The sequence below is a fragment of the Zootoca vivipara genome, chromosome 5 (assembly GCF_965207765.1).
Source record: "Zootoca vivipara chromosome 5, rZooViv2.hap1.1, whole genome shotgun sequence".
In the NCBI taxonomy this organism is placed as follows: domain Eukaryota; kingdom Metazoa; phylum Chordata; class Lepidosauria; order Squamata; family Lacertidae; genus Zootoca; species Zootoca vivipara.
Genome location: NC_142588.1, coordinates 35,943,506 through 35,966,664, shown reverse-complemented (window position 1 = coordinate 35,966,664; position 23,159 = coordinate 35,943,506). Strand labels below are relative to the sequence as shown.

General features: G+C 40.8%; 1 protein-coding gene across 3 annotated transcripts in view; it reads left to right on the top strand.

Moving 5' to 3' along the window:
* The window catches only part of ADGRA1 (adhesion G protein-coupled receptor A1), a 301,516-nt gene that overhangs the window by 114,794 nt on the left and 163,563 nt on the right, over nucleotides 1–23,159 (top strand). For all 3 annotated transcript variants that reach the window (XM_088670391.1, XM_035137651.3, XM_035137652.3), the window contains exon 7: nucleotides 16,559–16,772. In XM_088670391.1, coding sequence (XP_088526517.1) covers nucleotides 16,559–16,772 — 214 coding nt within the window. The remainder of the gene's footprint in view (nucleotides 1–16,558; nucleotides 16,773–23,159) is intronic.

Genomic DNA, 23,159 nt, shown 5'->3' with positions numbered 1-23,159 from the left:
TAACACGGGAATCACGTAGCAACTGTTTGTATTTCAATGACTTTCCAGCCCATCAATTTTGAAAGCTACCTTAATTTTAACAGTCAAGTCATGAGTGAAATTAGCACACAGTGAGTGACATGCAGAATATTATCTGGAATACCGGTAGGTTTTATTCATTTATTTTATTTTTTAAAAAAATCCTCATAATAATATACCTGTGTAGAAAATTTTAGTAGACTGACTTTCTATTTCATATTCTTTTGAAAGACATTCATTTAGAATGTTATTCAACATTTAAATTGGAACATTGTACAGTTATTCTAAAGGAGAAACATTTTTTATTATTGCTGGTATTCAGGCTGTCTCTCTCACACACACACACACACACACACACACACACACACATTGCTCAAAAAGGTTTCAGCCTCCCTCTTCAAAAGCATACTTATGTTTTAAAAAAGAAGAAAAGTGGGCTTTTTAAGCTCCAGTGTATTCTCTGAATGTCCATTGAAGTTGCCTCTAAATGAAAAGGAAGAGCAGATTTTCACATTTTCTTGCCTTTCATTGCATTCTTAATCGCTTTGAGAGTTATGTGTCAGCAGCAATTCTCAGGTCTTAACAGTGAGGCTTGAGTACCCAGTCTGAGGGGTCATTCTTCTCCTGAGGAGGAGAAATCAGTGCAGAAGAGCAAAAACTACATATGTACTGTATCAAGTTCCATTAAATAAAAATATAAATTGTTTGCAGTCTAAACATGTGTCAAAAGTCACTGAGCTGACATGTCCCCATTTCGCTGCCTCATATCCGACATGGAAATGAACTGAAATGGGTGGGGTCATTAAAATATTCCATTTTTTAATTTCTACTTCTTGTAGCCCTAGACCATTGCAAATAGGGAGGGCATTGACAATTAGGCACCCACTGAAGACCTTTCTCTCCCAACAAGCCTTTTTAACCTGAGATCTTTCCCAGTCTGTACCTGTACGGAACTGTTTTTTTTTTTAAGTTTTAAAGATGTTTGTTATTGTTTTATCACTTGCTGTTTGTCACCCTGGGCTGCTTTGGAAGAAAGTGTGGGATATGAACTTTTTAAAAAGCCATTTGGGGAGGGTTGGTGGTGAATATCAGGGTGCTGAGTGTGAACTTTCCAGCAGTGTGGTGTTTTTTATGGTGGTCAGATGGTCCCACCGAGTTATCATCTTAGTGTCATTCTGAAGAGCATTTTGTAGCAAAACTGGGAAAAATTATCTGCCACGAGGAACACTGCTGCCAGTTCTACCAGAAAGTAGAAGCAGCAGGGGGAAACTTGTTATACTATAGGATGGTCATTTCTCGTGGATGCTTTAGTTGAGATTCTTGTATTGCTGGGGACTAGGAGACCCTCTGGGAGCCTTCCCACTCTATCATTCTACAGTTCTGATTCTGAGTCATTTCAGGGTCGCAGGGCAGTGAAACTACTTGCTTAATGTTTTCCTGCTTCTTTGGTCTTCAAGAGACAGAAGACTTGCATCCATATGACCAGGAGATGGAATTTGTTGCCAGTGCTCAGGGGCGATGGGACTTGTAGCCCGGCAACACCATGGGACACCTAACCCCTGCTTTCTAGATTATATTCACCAAAGCCATTGATAGTTGTGCTGCCTTCACAGATTTGCAGTCTTCACTGTCAAAAGTCTAGTCATAGTAGATGTGCTATATTATACTCCAAACCGTCTTTCCCGTGCTGTAAAATAGCTGTTTAAAGTTTAGACTGTTACGTTTGTCTTCAGAATTCCATGTCTCATTTGAGGCCTTATTATTTTGGTATCCAAGAGCAAAACAATAGTCCTCCTGAGGTGAATTTATTATTAGATTCCTGCCCTGCTTTTTCGGTTGTGTTCCACTGTAAAATCTGGATTTCCTGGTCATCTGCAGTGGGGGAGAGGGTTTTCCCACTTTCTAAAGCAAATTGAACCCTGCAAGGGGGTGGATCTACAACTCCCAGTTGCCTACATGTACCACCAGCATTCTATATTATCACTGTTAATACAGATTTTATGATACATTTGTTTATTTATTACACTTATGAATGGAATTATTTCTGAATCACTTCTCATAAAGCATCTCAAAGCAATTTCATAATAAAAACATCAATATTAAAAACAGCTACATTATTTCCTTTCTAAAAAACTATTACAGCAATTAAAAAGCAATTACAAATACTTTCATATGTAAAAACAATTCAAATGGCTGTGTAAACATGGCTAAAAATATTTAACAGTAATTAATGGCCTGTGTCAGCAATGACAAACCTAGACAGCATCTTAAAAAGCAGAGACATCACCTTGCCGACAAAGGTCCGTATAGTTAAAGCTGTGGTTTTCCCAGTAGTGATGTATGGAAGTGAGAGCTGGACCATGAAGAAGGCTGATCGCCGAAGAATTGATGCTTTTGAATTATGGTGCTGGAGGAGACTCTTGAGAGTCCCATGGACTGCAAGAAGATCAAACCTATCCATCCTGAAGGAAATCAGCCCCGAGTGCTCACTGGAAGGACAGATCGTGAAGCTGAGGCTCCAATACTTTGGCCACCTCATGAGAAGAGAAGACTCCCTGGAAAAGACCCTGATGCTGGGAAAGATGGAGGGCACTAGGAGAAGGGGACGACACAGGACGAGATGGTTGGACAGTGTTCTCGAAGCTACGAACATGAGTTTGACCAAACTGCGGGAGGCAGTGGAAGACAGGAGTGCCTGGCATGCTCTGGTCCATGGGGTCACGAAGAGTCGGACACGACTAAACGACTAAACAACAACAACAAATGGCCTGTGTAATTTATGATCCTGTGTGATGCAATGAAAATGCGGCATTTGTTTCAAATGTCTTCAGACATTCTGATTTCCTTTATTTGCTGCCAAATTGTCCCTCTCACCAACATTCACTATGTTTTCTTGAGACAGTGGCTAAGGGTAAGTTGCACTGGAAAGATGTGGAACTTCAGGGACAAACAATAATACCAACTTGTAGATCATCATAACGTTATGTGTGCTTCAAAAATAAAATAATCCACATTGTGATCACTACTTCCATATTTACGTCGCTTGAAAAGCATTTGTGTGTATGGGCAGTTTAAATGAACATTGTACTGAAACAAAAATTGTAGTAGGTTACTACCATGTTTAGAATAGCCAAATATATATAACAGAGCCCATCACCATGCTTGTTTACATTTATCATTATTTCAAAGTAACTGAGGGTACATGCCATTTTTTCAATGGTGCTGGTGATGCATTAATGGATAGAAAGCCCCAAGGGAAATTTCAAGATTGCAGCGGAAGCAGGGGCAGTACTTACTCTGAATCCCAGGCATAGCTGCCAAGTTATCCCCTTTTTTAAGGGAAATTCCATTATGCTGAATAGGCTTCCTCGCGAGAAAAGGGAAAACTTGGCAGCTATGATCCCAGGTGTCCTTGAATGAGGCAGGAAAAGCCCAGTAAAGAGTACAGAAAAGTAAAATTTAAAGTGTTTGCCAATTCATTTATAAAAATGCCTTACTTTTGTCACCCTGAAATTGAATACATATTTCTAATATTGTCCCAGCAAAGTGCTTTTAATGCCATTCCCAGTTGGAATTGCATCCAAACAAGACAGCTATTACTCATATTTGCTGTGTTGGTATCTACTCTCCCGGAGATTACCTTTCACGCCAATGCACTTTATTTTATAGTCGTATAAACCATAATTGCAAAGCTTTATAGAACTGTGGGAACTGGCAGTGTCAAGGGCAGTAGCTACTCTGTGCTCAAGGCATTACACATCAAAGTGAGGGAGGGAAATGCTACACAGTGCTAATGGGGTACGCCCTTACTCCTAAAGGGCTGCCAAGTTTTGTTTCTCTAGTGTGTGATGTTCATGCACTTGACAGTTGTCTTGCACATTCCTGGAGGCCCATTATAGCTTCATTCAGCCACAGGTAGCTCTATAGCTTGTTTTCCTAGTTTCCTAGAGACTCTTAGGATGCCTGCCCAGGAGTCTGTTTCCTTACTGTTCACCTTGCCAAATCAGAGCTGGGAAAGGAAAAGTAAGGGTGGGATCTGTCATCGGTTTGAAGGCATGATAACAAAAACACACACACTAATGTAAAATGCTGTGCTGATTCCTTTACCACACACAACACAACCTACTACAGTTGTACTTGGCCCCACTTGACAACGCTCATCCCCAGTTCACGCATAATGCCAAGCCATACCATGGCCGGGTGTGAACAAGCAAGTAGGCAGTTATTCTGAGCAAAAGTTGCAGCTGCTTTACTCATCCCTGGGTCCTGTTGTTGCCACATTTTATGGAGCTCAGCCATACTTTGGCTCAGCGTTATGTCTAAACTCTGAGACTTGATTCCCCCCCCCCAACACATCATGACCAGCAAGCCAAGAAGAATCCTTGACCATAGCTTGAGGTTTGGTTTAAGTGAAACAAACCACTACCTTTATGGAAGCTTTTAATACTGGATAAATCATATTATTATTATTATTATTATTATTATTATTATTATTATTATTATTATTATTATCGCAATTTGGGCATAATGCTAAGCCATGGTTTATCTTTGGATGGTACAACAGCACTGGGGAATGAATGAAATGGTTGCAGTTTTTGCTCTGACTACAGCTCTCTCAATCACATTTAGCCATGGTTTAACTTAGTGTTTCATGTGAACCAGGCTTCAGTCTGACTTCATCTGTTGTGTAAAATGTCAGGCAGGTGCATTCCTCAGGTTGTTCAATAGTTAGCAATGCTTCAGACAGAGGAATTGCCAGTTCACATTTTAAGCCAAATCTAGGGTGGGGGTGAGGGGAGGTGGAGGACAGGATACATCAGGTTTGAGAAGTTATTCCTCACTTTTCTCCTCAGCTTGGGGCAGGGCACAAATGTAACACAATAGCCTTAACTCAGGACCATAAATATAAACTATTTCATAAGGTCACACAAGATGGGAATTTCTTTTGCCACCCTTCAGAATTTAGAGTGTTCAAATCAGATACATTTATTTTAAAAAAAAACATTATTGCCTACAGAATGAATGCATTTCCCAGTACATAAGGAATAAATTATTTCGTGGGGGAAAAGGGCTGGCATTTATGTACTGTATGGCAATTTTTCAAACTAAAAGGAAAGATTAAAAATAGGAGGTTGCCATTTAATTTGTGATAGAGTAAGACAGTGTGGCTGACAGGAGAATATTAAGATGGAAGTGGCTATTAAAGTGACTTGGAAGCAACCCCCTTTCTCATTGGTATTATGGAATTGGCAGAAAATGAGGGATCATTATTTTAATGGAAGCAAACCATAGGGATATGTGCTTAGGTGTGCTTGTAGCTGTAGAACAAATTGATAAATTCTGGTACATTTGATACTGCACAGGCGCAGTGTCATAAATATCCTAGAAAAGATGTTAAGACTAACATTTTATTAGTTACTGGAATTTAGCATCACATTTCGGTTCAACTGAGTGCATTTCTCATATGCCCTAGCATTCTACAAACCTTCTGTAGAGAATCCCAGGCAGTGCACGGCAAAACATAAGTTTTTCCTCTGGTGTATGTCGTGTGTGTCTGTGTGTGTACACACACACACCACTTTGTCAGCAGATCTCCGTTACAAAACACAGTCCGTTTTTGTTTTCTTTGTCCCTACCCCCATTTTTTTTTCATCTGCTTTGTTACTGGACCGATTCTTTACTTTTAGTGTCTTCCAGTTTATTTCCACTGAGTTTAGCCATGCATATTTCTCTCCCACTGAGATTGTATACATATATTAGAACTCTAACTCACACGTTTGTCAGCAGTACATGCTACACTCCGTAGGCATAGCAGGTTCAGATAGAAAGCGCCATTGGCAATACAATAAATCAAGCGATTAACAAGAAGTAACTGGTTTTCCTTTGCAAAAGCACATGGTCTTAAAAGATGAGATAATTCTAATGCAGAAAAGAAGTTCAGGTTTATTTTTGTGCATGGATTTAAAAACAGTAGCAAACCTGTTGGGGTGTGGTTACAGGTAGGTGGCCGTGTTGGTCTGAGCCGAAGCAAAATAAAAAAATTCTTTCAGTAGCACCTTAAAGACCAAGGTCTTTAAGGTGCTACTGAAAGAATTTTTTTATTCTGTTGGGGTGTGTTTGTGTGCCATTGAAAAACAAGAAATACCTCCAAAATATGTGAGCCAGCACAAATATAACACTGGGGTATCTGCAAACCATGATTTCCAAATCAACTTCCGCCTCTCTTTGTTCTCCAGACTGATATCCCCCTCCCTTGCCAGTTTAGCTATAATGTTGCATTACATGCAAGCCAATGGAAGTGATCAAAACACTGGGCTGAAACCATGGTTTGAAAACATTTGCAAACCATTGTTCTGAGGGAACTTAGTTTGTGTTAATAGTGGCATTAGTGCACATGTAACCTAAGAACAAGGTTAATTTGTCAGGATTCAGTCCACAGAAGAAGAGCAAGGGGAGCAGGAGATCACCAGGAGATCACCACACAGAATCGATCATGTTATCAAAGACCAATTTAGGGAGTAGTCCTGCGGACATCAGTGGGAATGTTAAAAAGCAAAGTTACAGGAAAGACAAGCTGAAGTCAAGTTGGAGATAATTCCTGTAACTCCCCTCTCTTCCCCACCCCCAAGCCACAATCAATTCAATCAGACTTTATTCGACCGTCAGTTAGAAATAAACATTTATCCATACAAAAATTAAAACATCAAACATCTAGAGGAACTTAAAACTTAAACCTACAATAAGAAATAGGCTATACATTTAGACCCATGTCAATGCTGTCAATTTTAACCTTACAATGCTTAAGGGCCAGAAAAAGAAATTTGGCCACCAAGGAGGCTGTTGTTCCAGTAAACTTGTTCAGCAAAAACAAAACCTGTCTTTCTCTGGCTAGAGGGCTAAGTTGGCATAGGAGTGGAGCTATAAGTTTTTGTCTAAGATCTGCATAGAATGGGCAGATCAAAAGAATATGTTCAGTTGTCTCAACCACTCCCAGGGCACAATGACAAGATCTCTGGACATATGGGACTCCCCTGTACCTTCCCAACAAAACCTCCTATTCCAGGACATTTAACCTAGCAGCTGTGAGGAGTCTACGGTATTCCACATAGTGGATTTCCGCAAGATAAGGGGCTGGTGTAATCTGAAATATCTGATCCCCCAAGAACATCCCAGGTTTCACAAGGGCAATGTCCTCTTGTCTAGCAATGTCACTCAGTCTTTGAGAGATCGCAGCTCTGGCTTGACTAAATGTCATAGACTCCAGGAAAAGATGTGACAATCCACAGGCCTGCACTTCATTTATGACCTCCTTTTCCCACGATGATTGGAAATCATCCCTCCATATCAAGGGGGCCATGCCCACCGGGTTAAAACATAGCTTAAGCCATAGCCAGAGTTTTGCCTTCAAGGCCACATACTGGTATGCTTGCCAACCAACCTCTAATCTCATGACCGCACCTGCTACAGAAGGGGGGATCCTAAGGATGGCTCTAAGAAATCATGATTGGATAGATTCCAATCTGAGAAAATCCTTACAGGTACCCAGGGAAATGCCCACCAACAGGAGGGGAAGGATAAGCCACAATCAATCATATTCAAAAGAAGCAAACACATTTTAAGTGCTTCAGTTATAATTAATAGGAGACTGAAGTGCCTTAAAAATGGGGGTGCACACACATTAAGGTAGTGGCTGGTTGGTGGAAGGACCCTGAGTGACAGGCAGGGAAGAGAAGACCTTCCAGGGTGAGAGACTGTGAGAAGGAAGGAAAGCTCCCAGGTGAGAGCTGGGGAGGGTTCACCCCTTTCTGTGTGAGACTAAGGTTAAGAGCAGGCATCCCCAATCTGCGGCCCTCCAGATGTTTTGGCCTACAACTCCCATGATCCCTAGCTAACAGGACCAGTGGTCAGGGAAGATGGGAATTGTAGTCCAAAACATCTGGAGGGCCGAAGTTTAGGGATGCCTGGTTAAGAGCTACCTTTGAGGTTTCTTTTTTCTTTCTCTGTTTTTGTTCTTATTTAGATTAGATTCTTTTATGCATTATGAAAAAGCTTGAATAAAATCTATTTTTTTTTAAAAAAAAGGAGTGCATGGTGTTATGTCACTCTTTGCCAAAAATTAAATAAATCACATTCTATTACAGTTCAGAAGATCAGAAGGTTGCTTTGGAAATGGAAAGGTAGCATCATCTCCAGCCTCCAGCCATATGCTCATATTTTGACTGCTGTCGTACATGATGCTGAAATGCCTTTTCATTCCTTGTTTGGCATGAATCGTAAACAGATGCTTAGTTCATTTGCCATCCTTACAGTACGTTTTTAAAACTCAGACGTACATTCCATTGACTTTAGTGGTGCTGGTAAAGTGCAGTTAGATTTTCGGCATTAATCTGGAGACTCTGGAAAGGACCATTTACATTATATCATCTCTGGTCTTGTCCGACCTAGTCCCACAGGCTATTTCCTGTCTATCAGTACTGTAGCCAAGACCAACGATGTCAACAGCAAAATAAATTAAAATGTTTTGCATATCTAGCGATGTTTAAACCATAGAAGTTTGGCAAGTTACTTCGTTAAGCTTATAAAAATATTGATGTTGTATTTCATGCTCTAGTGGTTTGTTGTCTTGTAACACAGCGTGCTTCCGTGTGAGTGAGCACCTGAATTCATCATGAACATACGCATGCACTCTAAAGCAATCACCTTTGCAGGAAATAATTTATGAATAAGGGTGATAATTAATTGAATTAGCATGCTCATGTTACCTTATTCTATTCTCTGCTTTTAGAATTTGCCTTGCTGGTGCTGCTTTATATTGTAGCATTGATGTACCCGGTGCCTTTAAAAAGTTAACATAGATGGGTCTCTGCACTGGGGAAAATAGCAGAGGGAGAGATGGAGTCATACAGATGGAGATAGGATACAAGTCGCACAATTAGCAGTTGCATCACCATCATCATTAGTGAGCAGACTCTGGGATCCTAATTCAGGTTGGTACCAGGGCGGGAAACGTGAGAGCTTTTAACATTTTGCTACCCTCTATGGTTCAGATCAGGGACGCGGGTGGCACTGTGAGTTAAACCACAGAGCCTAGGGCTTGCCGATCAGAAGGTCAGTGGTTCGAATCCCCGCGACGGGGTGAGCTCCCAGTGCTCGATCCCAGCTCCTGCCAACCTAGCAGTTCGAAAGCACCTCAAAGTGCAAGTAGATAAATAGGTACTGCTCCGCCAGGAAGGTAAACAGCATTCCTGTGCACTGCTCTGGTTCGCCAGAAGCGGCTTTGTCATGCTGGCCACATGACCCGGAAGCTGTATGCTGGCTCCCTTGGCCATAAAGCGAGATGAGCGCCGCAACTCCAGAGTCGGTCACGGCTGGACCTAACAGTCGGGGTCCCTTTACCTTTACCTTTAGGGCCCCACCCTAGGTGCTTTTTACTCTGTGCCCCTGCCCCATATAAACCGTTCACACCTCGGAATACATCTCTCCTGCCTCCACTAATAAAGCCATTTGGAAGAGAAGGTGGAACAAGCAACATGACTTGCAGATACGCAGTCTGTGATTATTTAAGATACTCTACTTCCTCAAAACGTTTCCACAGCTACATAACAGTATGCATTTCTCCATGGCAGGCTGACTGTTGTTTAGTGTATGAATGATCTTGTTTGGCCTCCAGGAATGTCTCGAGAAAAGGGGCTAATCTTTCCAATGTGATGCTGATCTATTACAAACAAACTCACTTGACATGGTATACTCTCTAGGAAGCTGCCGATAAACAAAACCATGTGCATTTGTTTTTGAGGCATTTGTAATGGAAGAGAACGTGTGAGGTTTGCTCAAGCTGTGTGTCGCTATGTTGTTTAGAGCTTACACTAATCAGCCAAATGGAAATGATTTTGAATGGCATTGTGTTTTATTAGCATTAAGGGACTAACAGGCAAGTAAATGTTAAATCATTTTTGACATCCATTCTGTCATGGTTTATAAAAAGTACTTGTACACCCTAGAGAGAGTCTGCTACAAATCTAATGCGGCAATGTGGTAAGGTTCTCTCTCTACCCATTTATGAATAGATATTAGAAAACCCTTCATTTGCTTCTATAAATGATTTATCTGCTGTGTACCAAAATTTGGTTGTACTTTTATACTTTAGGTATATATCTACAATTAAATATGTCTGAACGTTCAGTGGCCAGTTCCCCACCCCCCTCTCGCTGTATTGTTGTTGTTTAGTCGTTTAGTCATGTCCGACTCTTTGTGACCCCATGGACCATAGCATGCCAGGCACTCCTGTCTTCCACTGCCTCCCGCAGTTTGGTCAAACTCATGTTCGTAGCTGTCCAACCATCTCGTCCTGTGACGTCCCCTTCTCCTTGTGCCCTCAATCTTTCCCAACATCAGGGTCTTTTCCAGGGAGTCTTCTCTTCTCATGAGGTGGCCAAAGTATTGGAGCCTCAGCTTCAGGATCTGTCCTTCTAGTGAGCACTCAGGGCTGATTTCCTTCAGAATGGATAGGTTTGATCTTCTTGCAGTCCATGGGACTCTCAAGAGTCTCCTCCAGCACCATAATCTCACTGTATTAGATATAGATATACTGAAATGCAGCAGAGGTAATTATTGATTCCTGTGTTGTGTGGCTCTTATCAGATGAGCTAGGTTTAAAATTTAAGGTCGGATATTGGGCATATTTGTGCAGCTTGGCATCTGAAAACACAAACCACACACACAAATATCGGTAGATGGCTGGGTTTTGATTTAGCAAAGTGATATTTAATAATTTTATGATACTTTTGTGTCTCTCTGGGTGTTTTAACCATGGCTGTGTATTGTGCTTTTTGGATGATGTTTTTAAATTGTTTCATTGCTGGCCTTTATTGTTTGTTCTTTTTGAACATTGCTGTTTTGTTTTTGTTTTATTATGTTCATAAGGTGCCTTGAACTAGATGAGGAAAGGCAAGATATAAATAACTTAAATGAATGAGTGAATGAATGATGAGCAGGGAAAGGATTAAGCAAACTCTCTCTCCTCTTTGCCTGCCCAGTCCTGATTCTACCCACTAGAAATGGCTTTTTCAACTCCAACTGGGTTGATAGGCTACAGGTTTGTGTACAATTTGTAAGCTGAGTTTTAAGAAGTCCAGAACTAGGGGCTAAAATGTTGGCTATAGCAGAATGTTAGGGCAACTTAGATTTCGGGGGGGGGGGGGAGAGATCAGCCTGTGAAGAAACTCTGTTCCTGATTCCCATAGTAAGGAATCATTGCTTTGTACTTAGTCAGAAAACTGAGTAACTCAAGGGGTGTTGCATATGTCTGGGGGTTCCCTGACTCATACGCCTGTACATTAAATTCAATGATGGAGCTGAATAAAAAGGCTTTTCATGATACTACGGCTCCTCATCAATTTGCCAATTCATAGAATCCTCAGGTCTCCTCTTCCCGGTTTTAATTAATAATTCTTTCACAATATCAGGTGCGAAAACACTGTGCTGGGACACACACCAGCTGACTTATGGAAATGTCTTAATGCCAAATGACAGAATTATATTTTGAGAAATGTTGTTGAGCCATTTGCAGTATTAAAACCAGATGGAGGTGTGCAGAGAAAAGGGGGAGCCTACGAGAAGGCCCAGGCTTTGGTGCCAGAGGCTGAGTTGATGTTTATATTACAGATTACAAAGTGATTGTCAGTCTTCCAGTGGCAATTGTTCTCTGGGTACAAAAGCGATAAAAACTGCTTAAAGTTGCAAAATATACGAAAATAATATTTTAGATGGCAACACCAACGCTAAGAACAATTTTTACTTTGGGGAAGTCTAAAAATAAGGGCAAACGTGAGCCCTAACTAGTTTCACAATGTTAAACCTGCATTGCAGGGGGTTGGACCGGATGGCCCTCAGGCTCCTTTCCAACTCTTCAGTCATCCTATGCAATCATGGTAAAGCATACCGTCAGGGTGGATTTGATTTAAATCAAACTGATTTAAATCATGATTTAAATCACGATTTAAATCACTAGTCAGTAAGGCTTGATTTAAATCATAGTCGATTTAAATCACATGAAAAACTTAAATACTGTCCACTCCAAACAATCAGAAAAATATTGTTTCTATTCTATTCACTGAACTTCTTGAAACTTAGCACTGAAGGGGTTGTTTCTGTATTCATAGGTTTGTAGAACAATAGGATTAAGGTCTTTTTCTCAACTCTGTTCATGTTATAACATTTTTGCTGTGAAGAAGAGGCATGTGATCTCTGCTGAGTCAAATTCAGTTTTGAGAACTGCAAAAGTAACCCAAGCATCTGTGATAATATCTTGTAGGCAGAGAAACTGCCCAATAATCTTACAAAAACCTCTGGAAGAGCATGACATTGTGAATGGATTAATGGAATTAATTTACCCCAAAATTAAACATATACAACCTTATTCTACATAATTAAAAAACTAAACTTTATTTCATGATGGAATAACCTTTGGATGGTAAAATATTTTCCTCAAAAAGCATTTTATTTAAAAAAATCCGATTTAAATCAAAAAAATCGATTTAAATCAAAAAAATCCGATTTAAATCAAAAAAATCCGATTTTTTTGATTTTTTTAAAAAAATCATTGATTTTTATCCACCCTGCATACCGTTCTACCAAAGATTAAAAGTATGGAGGTTAATACTTTTGAAAATAAAGTGGTATTTGGCTGGCATCTTGGTGTTAAAGTAGACACCAGATGAATCACACTGCAGAGGACATTCCGTAAGCAGAAGGCCACTATTAAGAAGTCTCTTGTGACAACCCACCATATTTCAGCTTGCAAGGACACACAGAAAAGGGTCTCCATTGATTTCAGGGCTTGGATTGAACCTTCAGATTACTTGTTTCCATCGCTCTGACAAATGTATTAATTTTATTTAATTTGTAGAAGCATTGTGAAACACAGCTGAAGGTGCACACACTTTTACATGTCTCTGGCCGTGTCTCTACTCAGATGTAAGTCCTGTTGAATTCAGTGAGGCTTACTTCCAGGCAAATGATAAGATTGCAGCCTTAGTGTCATACTATGGGAGTTTCATTGTATCGTCTCCAACTAACCTTTACGCAGAGTAGACCCATTGATGATGGGCATCTTAGGTTTGCTCAGAGTATGACTAACGTTCAATACAATCCATTGTAAATAACTTATAAGCAAGCTATTTACTTCTGTGTCATATATCAAATTCTGAATTTTTTCTAATTCTAGCATTATCTTTCATTTCCACATTCTGCTAAGCTATTTCTAGGACTCAAGTCAATTATAGCTGGGTTTTTGGAGATCGAATACAAAGTGCCTGTCCAATTTTTTCCACTCCCACTGAGCAACACTTTGTATCCATTGCCAATTTTCATCACTAAGTTAAGAATATGGCTTCCTGGCTACTTGGACTGGTTGTATTCAGCAGGAACCGAGAAATGAATACATTGTTTTGGCAGTAAAACTGACTTCATTCGTTTGCTGTATTCCAAGCCACAGTATAATGATTTAATTACTTAGAACATTTCTACAAAAAAAAATGTTCATGGTGGCTTAAATCACCAAATTTAAAACACCAGGTATTAAAATATAATAAAATAAACATTGCTGCTTAAATCCTTCTTTAAAACAGCCTGGAAGTAAACAAAATCAGGAACTGGAAGACCATGGACCTGTCAAAACATAAGGTTTCTGCTTGATGTCTAAGTCTGCAGGCCGAACCCAACTCACGTGGGAGTAATCTCAGTTGAATTAAATAAAGCTTTCTTCGGAGTAGATATGCTTATGATTGCACTGTAAATGTCAACTCAGGGCTCTTTCACACTTCACCTTGAGCTGTGCCTAAAAAGCACAGCTCCAAACAATTTTCTGTTTGACCCGCGCTTTCTCAGCATGGGTCTGCGTGGTCTGCCCCTTGCTCCGCTTCTTTCCAAGGGAAATGCTGCTCTTCAGCAATAGAGTGGAACAAATGTCAACCTGGGAAGAATCCAAATTGTTGTTTGCTCTGATTGAGCACTAAAGAGTGGTTTTCCTTGGAGGAAAGCAGCAGAACAAGAGGAAGTGTCGATAAGTCCTCAGTGTCACAGGGATAGGGAGTTTCGTAGCCTGGTTGCTGCAATGGAAAATGCCATCTCCTCTAGCCTGTCCAGAGTGGCTGGGGAAACCCAGACAGATGGGTGGGGTATAAACAATTCTGGGCATTTATAAATCTCCGTCAAAACAGGAAATGTGATTTTTATTGCATGATTAAGGTGTTCAACATAAGCTAGAACAGTGGTTTTCAACCAGTGGGCCATGGCATCCTAGGGTGCCTTGAATGATGGTCAGGGGTGCCACGGGCAACACTGGCCTCTGTCCATCTTTCCTTCCCTCCCTTCCTCTAATGCCCTCTTGCCTCTCTGCCTCCCAAAGGCTTGCATGGCTGTTAGTTGCAGCAGCCCTGACTACAAGCTCCCCAGGCGAATGGTGCCTCTGGGGATGGCCAGGGGGTGTTTCCCAGGCCCCTTTTGGGCAGTGGGAGGAGATACCTCTCTTTGGGGCAGGGAGGGCAGCTCAGAGACAAGCGGCTGCCCAGAGGATTCCCAAGGAGAGGGGAGAGTTTAGGAACACTCCACAAGGGAGGGTGTTTGAAAAGGGTGAGGGGCTGCTGGCTCTGCAGGCAAGGGGTGACAAAACTGGGCTTCTGAGACGCACAGGGGTGCGACAGAAGGAATGTAGTTGGTCAAGAGAGCCGTGGACCCAAAAAGATTGAAAACCTCTGAGCTAGAGTATTAATTTATGCTATATTGATAGTTCAACACATCTTCTAGAAAAGTAGATAGATAGATAGATAGATAGATAGATAGATAGATAGATAGATAGATAGACTATAGACACTTTTATCTCTCTGTCTGTCAAGAGATGTCAACATAGCCAAATACATTTGGCAATCAGTTTATTATAAATATGTGTAAATACTAGAAAAAACATATACATTGATCATGTTCATTACTTTCAACAATTGACTTACATTATATTAGTCTTGTGCCTGTTAAGTGTTAATAGGCTGGTATACATTTATTTATTTATCATTTGATTAGAGAAGAATTCCTTCCATCCTCTAACTCTGAAAAGATGCAAAGGTGTTTCCATTTCATGCTGAACTGGAAGCACTAAAACATTTCCTTTATAAGCAGAAGACCTGAGGATAAAAATATGTACCCGTTGAAAGGTACAACCAAGTGAATAAATGTTATCATTATTTTCACAAAATTAAAAAAGCAGAGCTTGAGACTTAGCCATTCCATCTAAATTAGCACTGCTGTGTTGTTTGTAGATTTATTACAATCAGTGCAGCTAAATGTGGAATAAAATTACTGCTTAGTACGAGTCACAGTATTTGACCCTTGAGCTGAAAGTGCTTTCTTTCTTCCTTGAAAATACAATGCTGTGTGCATTAGCTTCTAATATTGTGGCAGCTGTGCTCAGCCTAGACAATAAGAAGGAAAGGGAGAGAAATTAGACAGGAGGGGGAGACAAGGTCTTTCCATTTATTGCACCTTTTGCAAAAAGATTGCACATTAACCTAACGTTGCATTGAAATCAGCAGTGTGTTAATCACAGGTGGGTTGACTTGATCACGTGAGTCTAATGTGATTCCCCCTCATAATCATAACTCTCGGCACAAACACTTTACTTTCTGCAGTGTTTTACCAATCATAGTATAATTGTCTTGAATTGGTTTACAGAATGAAATGGAAACTGCCAAACTGACAGTGTGATGGACTGTGTGCGCAGCTTATGGGCATGTGTTTTGTTTCAGCAAACCTTATTGTTCAAGGATGGAAAAGAGCTTCTTCAAGGTTCTCGGCAGCACATACAGAATTTACTAGGAAGTTTAGGGTCTGCCACTTGGTACTACTCATCTAGTTCGCAGGTCGCTGCCATATGGAGATTTATAGACATTGATGATCACCTGGCAACTACCGCATTTCTCCGAAAATAAGCCATACCCCGAAAATAAGCCATACCCCCCAAAATATGCCATACTCCGAAAATAAGCCATACCCTGAAAATAAGCCACAGTGATAGGCAGTTTAAACTGTTAAACTGTACCATACTTAATAATAAAAAAATAAGACATCCCCTGAAAATAAGCCACCGTGTGCTTTTTTGGGGGGAAATAAATATAAGACGGTGTCTTATTTTTGGAGAAACACAGTATGTTTGTGAGCCCTCTTGTTGACATGGGGCACAGGATATACACAGTAATTGCATCTGTGGAAGATATACCCTGTGTACTTAAAAAAAACAAACTTGGTATTTTCATTCTAGTGACAAGAAATGATGGGCATGATCCTATACCCATTTAGCTGGAAGTAAACCCCATTAAATTCAAAGGGACTTGCTGCTGAGTAGGCATGTGTAGAATAGCACTGCGAAGATCTATTTGTCCATTATTGTTTTTTGCTGACTCTAGTACTGCTCCTCTCCTCTCCTCTCCATCACTAACAATGCATTAACAATGCAATAAACGAATTGTTTCCTTTATCTTCTCACCTACAGCTGGACCGCTGGAGCTGCCTCTATTTGAATTGATACCATCCCAGAGACAGGTGGTTTTTCATGGCGACCGCTTGCCATTTCAGTGCACAGCAACATACCTCGATAATACTACACAAGTGCATTGGTACCACGATGGACGCCTAGTTGAAACGGATGACGAAAGTGGCGTGTTTGTGGAGGACAGCATAACGCATGACTGCTGTTTAATCACACGGTAATATATTCCCATCTTTGGTATTATTTAGAACAGCTTTCCCCAACCTAGCGCACTTCAAATATATATAGGGCTTCAATTCCCATCAGCCCCAGTCAGCATGGCCCGATGGTCAGGGATGATAGGTGTCACGATTCATCAACGTCTGGAAGGAACTGGGTCAGGGAAAACATACAGTATGATTTCAGCAGTTGGCGAATGATGGTTTCTAGTTTGGGTTTTTGTTTTGGTCTTTCCTGGCTGCCAGGTAGATTTCCATCTTTCTGAGATGCTCACACTTCTCCATATTCAAGGTAAAGGTAAAGGGACCCCTAACCATTAGGTCCAGTCATGACCGACTCTGGGGTTGCAGCGCTCATCTCGCGTTATTGGCCGAGGGAGCTGGCGTACAGCTTCCAGGTCATGTGGCCAGCATGACAAAGCCTCTTCTGGCGAACCAGAGCAACAAACGGAAACGGCATTTACCTTCCCGCTGTAGCGGTACCTATTTATCTACTTGCACTTTGAGGTGCTTTCGAACTGCTAGGTTGGCAGGAGCAGGGACCGAACAACAGGAGCTCACCCCGTTGCGGGGATTCGAACTGCTGACCATCTGATCGGCAAGCCCTAGGCTCTGTGGTTTAACCCACAGCGCCACCCACGTCTCCAGATTCAAACTGGAGCCTAAATACTAATGTTAGAGTCTCCCCACCATTTCACTTGGTTAAGTTGTAAGCCAGTGGCACCTGCGTGGTACATTTGACTTATTAGGGAGAGGTGTTTTAAAGATGACATAAAGGTATTTTAATAGTCCCAAGTGCTTTAGGAGACATATGATGAGTAAAGAGAGTAACTTCTTCTCAGAATGATCCCTGAAAGACTCGTTTCTTTTGCTGATGAATTCCAGCTCCGCAGCCTCGTCCATCAAATGTCTACCGAAACTTTCCATTTATTTAAATTCAACAACACTTAAGGGCAGACGTTTCCCTGGAACATGCATTGGTTTTTGATAGCCCTTTGGAGGTGTCTAAACTAGAATTATAGGTGATTCTGTTGATAAAAAGTTTCTCATTGGTTATGTATTATATTCATGATAGTACTCTCAGCAGATATGTATAGGATTGCGGAGTTGGCATATTTTCCCCTCGTGGAAAATGGCTAGCTGCTACAAACTACCTCTCAATGGATGCTCCCTCTCCCAGCACTTTCTGTTAATGTTCAGGTGGAGTAATATTTAAAGACTGTTTATGAATTCTCCCGTCTCTCTCTCTCTCTCTCTCTCTCTCTCTCTCTCTCTCTCTCTCTCTCTCTCTCTGTAACACAGAGGGGGAAAGTGTTCACCTTCAGGTATCTGAAGAAGTGTGCATGCGCACGAAAGCTCATACAAATGACAAACGTAGTTGGTCTCTAAGGTGCTACTGGAAGGAATTTTTAAATTTTGTTTCACCAATTAACATCAGTTTCTTTCTATGTCAACCATTTATTCATCAGTATCATTTTACTAGAACAAGCTTTTTCTTCTTAAAAACGCAACTTCATTGTTTAACGTCTTGGATTTATTTATTTATTTTCAACCATTCTTGCCGAGTTCTGCCCCATGAGATTTTTTTTCAGAAGGGTCCTGCTGTTGCACCTGCCAGCAATACCTAGACAGAACAATTCTCAAAGCCGCATGCATTTGGCAGCAACCAATGCAAATGTATTAAGAACCTGAATCATGCTTTATGAATTTCATATTGGACAGTACAGTCTCAGAACTACGATGCCCCGCCAGGTTGCTCTAATTTGTGTGTGTTTACTTTATATCAAGGGACAACTGACATCATCTAGTTCATTTTTTTACCAGTAGGAGACTGGAATGATTAGCTATACTGCTGCTTTTCAACCTTCGCTATGCAAAAAAAATTTGTTTTACAGTATACAAAATTGCCTTGTTGTGAATGTTTAGAAAGATCAAAAAAGAGGGAGCATGTTGAATATGGGAAGGTTGAAACTGATTCACAACATAAAAATCAATATGTGCAACGCAGGGCTGATAGTTTAATTAGTTCTATCAAACACCTGCTGCTTAAATTACTGGGTAGATACTGCCCTGCCCTCTCATTTCTGCAACTGCAGACTTTCTTTGCAACCCACCATAAAACTAAATGTCTGATTAATATGATCTAATCTGCCTTGATTTTATAACACTTCTCCTCCCACTTTCTATACCCATGAAGTTAACAGAATGTAGCCCATATATTGCAACATCATGACCTAGCATTACTTTTGAATGTTATACTAATTGTATTTTTTGAAAGCCAACACACTTTGCGTAGTTAACACTTTTGAATATTTGTGAGCCTTGCAAAAATAAGATCTGCCGTGTGGGGTCATGGAAAGGGAGCCAGTAAAATCGGTGGGGGACAGCATTTTGTAGCTGTTTGCAGGGTTCCTAGAAGAACAGTAGAAAGCCTTGTGTCCCTCTGACAAGGGCTGTTGAAAATGGAGGGCCATTTTGGCTCAGCCTCAAGTATAGCTCCACATATAAAATCAAATTAATGTGTGTGCAACTGTTACTGTAAGTGTTGTCATGGAAACAGGGGCAGTCTTCCACCCCCTGTGTTTAACTGTATGTGTTGCCTTTTAGTACAGATACTATGCTCAGTCTTTCCAAAGCTACTTTCTGAAATTCGTAAAGAGAGTGACTAAAAGTGCCCATATATCCCTATTGTTCTGGATATGTATTTCCAGCTCAACACAATTATCATGTATAGACATTCCAGTTTTATTGTCTTTCCTTTGCAAATATAATATATTCAGCCACATTACTAGCTTTCTGTTAAGACAGAATTGAAAATAAATGACAACCTAAACATTTTTTGTACTGTGCTAATGAAACTAATTTATAAAGTGAGACTCTGCCTCATGACATTTTTCTTGGCAGCAAACGTATGGGACACTTGAGAATGTTTTCAATTACTTCTTACTTCAATTTTTCAGGTATTGGCCAATAATAATATTATTTGAACTTTTCAAAGTTACCCTGACATATTGTTTCCATGGTCATATGTATACTTTCATATATAAGTTAAGAAACCTGTTCCCTACCAGTCATTGAAATAGTATATTTCTACCATGAGCCAGCAACATATTTCCTATAGCATTTGAAAATAATTTGTGCATCTGAAAAATATGTTCCCGGGAGCTGAGTTCCGCTGACTTCCCTGAGCAAATGTTTACCTTGTATTGTCAAATTCCTTTATGTCTTTGAAGATTATGGAAAGTGTGTGGCTAGGCCATACCAGCCTGCCCACTTCTTTTTTAGTGGCCCTTCTCCAGCTATTCCCTTTTTTCGGAAGCATGGCTTGTATTCACAAAGGAGAAGGCCTCAACCCAAACAGAAGGATTAGCTATCCTAAATTTAATAGTATATTGTGAGGCACACCAATGAAGTTGGCTGAATTGGGTTTCAAATAATAACAAAAAGAATCTATGTCAAGGGTGACAACTTTTTATCGAGATGCCTCTCAATTACTTAAATGTGAGGCTTGAAAGGAATCTGTTTTTGTAATACCGTAAATCATCATCAACAGTAACAATTAGTAATACAAAAGAGAGGACCTTTTTTGTTATGGCACTCTGAATTCCCCCCACTGACATTACAATATTTTCAATGCCAGGTAATGTTCATTGGATAAATGTTGGAGGGTATGAGGTTATCAGACCCCTGAGCCGTCTGAAGGCAATCCTGTATAGGGAAGATTTTCTTTAATGTTTACATTTTATTATGTTTTTATATTTTAATGACCTTCCTAGTTGGCCACACATTTTAGATGAGGTTTTTTGTGTGTCACAATTTAGCCTTACAATGCTTTTCACTTTATAGGTTAATTTTTTTTTAGCACAGCCACAATATGTTTTAAATATATTAGGTTGGATGAAAAAGAAAATGGAAAATGTTGACACCAAATGTATAGATGGCATAAACTTATGAGATAAAAGGGAAGTGTGTAAAGGCGTTTAAATAAAGTGCAGCAAGAAACCCAGGCAAGCAGCTGGAAAAGAAATGTAGTTGAGGGAGAGTATAGGCTTTCAAAATAGAGTACTACAGCAAGGAGCAAGATGGCAAGCTTCTGTATTTTCCAGAAACTGGCGTGGTTAACATGTCACGGTAAGCCAAACTATGGCCTATGCACAGACTATGGCGGGGGTCACATTTGCTGCGTCGCCCGCGCTGCTTCCCCCGCGCTCCCAGCTGGAGGAGGCAGGCAGGCAGGGGAGAGGATGACCTGCGCGGGTGCAGCTACCCAGGCTCAGGGTATGTTTGGGAGTCTCAGGGGGTCGCCGTTGCGCCGTTGCCCCAGCCCGGGTGGCACCCCCCAGCACTATCGGGGCCACATCAGATGGCACCCCCCGGTACAATCCCTGCTGCGCCAGATGGCACCCCAGGTGTGATTGCGGCTGCGCCGGATTGTGCCCCTGGGTGCGATCGCCCCACCCCCACCCCCTTGCCACTACCACAGGTGCACGGCATGTGCACTGCCCCGGGTGCCAGAGAGGCTATTCCTGCTGCTGCCTAGACTTTGGGTTAAGGTCCCTCCTTTTTAACTGATCAGTAGCCAAGGTTTGTTCTATGTTCCGTGCTGAACGGGCTGGCTGTTGGTGTTCTAAGATAGCTTCTGTGTGAGATCGTGCAAAGAGGAATCTTTGAGGATTTCGTTTGCTCTGTCTTAATCTGTAGGGCTTTTTAAAATAAAAAATAAAAAATAAATAAAACAAAACACCTCTGAGTTAATCTCACTGTAGGTTTAAGCTGAAAAAAGGATGTGTGTCAGGTATGCGAGAGAGAAAATGACGCTGCTGCCACTGAAGAATGACAGCTTATTTTCATAGCTCCATGCTCCAAGGCTGACTCCATGTCCAACACAGCTATATGAATAAATGATGCAGGCTTCTCAGTGATATGAAACTGTAATAAGAACTGTGATCAGAGTGCTCTTCATCAAAGATAACAAGACCTTGCCAAAGTCATGTTGTTGCAAATGGCTGTGTGGTATTATATGTATATACTGATACATAGGTTTCTCAGGCGCAATGAATTTTTCTGTTGTTCTTTCAGTAAGGGGGGGGGGGAATACAGCATTCTTTCCAACCCTTTCCAGCTACTAGGGCTACTCAGCCAAGGCACCATAATTCCAATCAACATTAAAAAGGTTAACCACCTTATACATGGTTTTGTAACACGTTTCCAACCATAGATTATAATATAAAAGGCGAGCTAGAGTTTACACAGAATATACAAGCTTTGTACTGTCAGGCTGTCAACAAAACTGACAATATATTGTGTAGCAGAGATGATAGCCCTTTGTAGGGATTTGAGAAATGGAGAAACCATCATGCACACCTAAAGTTACATGAAAGTCGTGTTTTACACATTTTGTCTCCCGGCAAGAGACAAAATGTCAAACAATACAGTCCAATAAAGCATTAAAACAACCAGCATTTCTTGGATTAGTGATCAAAGTTCAGCCGAGAGCAACATGTCTAACAGAATAGGCTTTCACTGGCAGGCTGCTGAACCTTCGCAAATGAATGGAAAGAGGCCAGTGCAAATAGTTCAAGCATCCCCAAAGCCAGATCTTATTTTGTGTGATACAAATATTGGTTCGTGGCCAATGGCAACCCTGAATGCAGAAGGCTTTTTTAATAGAATTTGTAAATACTTGGTGGAAGACAGTTGTGAAACCAGGTCAGGGAAAGTTCAGTTGTCCTACCTTGTATACCTGAAGGGAGCAACTCCACCCCCATCGTTCTACCCGGACACTGAGGTCCAGTGCCGAGGGCGTTCTGGCGGTTCCCTCACTGCGAGAAGCCAAGTTCAGGGAACCAGGCAGAGGGCCTTCTTCGTGGTGGCACCCACCCTGTGGAATGCCCTCCCACCAGATGTCAAAGAGAAAAACAACTACCAGAGTTTTAGAAGACATCTGAAGGCAGCCCTGTTTAAGGAAGCTTTAAATGTTTGATGGATTACTGTATTTTGATATTTTGTTGGAAGACCAGCCAGATGGGGAGGGTATTATTTATTTATTTATTTATTTATTTATTTATACCCCGGCCGTCTGGCTAGGTTTCCCCAGCCACTCTGGGCGGCTTCCAACAGAAGTATTAAAATACAATAATTTATTAAACATTAAAAGCTTCACTAAATAGGGCTGCCTTCAGATGTCCTCTAGTCTGGTAGTCTGGTAAATAATAATAATAATAATAATAATAATAATAATAATAATAATAATAATAAATAATAATAATAATAATAATAATAATAATAATAATAACTATTGCATGTCATACATATACTGATGCAAAATGTTCTCACGTGACTTAGATTAAAGCAAAAACTGCGTGACCTATAGTGTCTTGGGCATA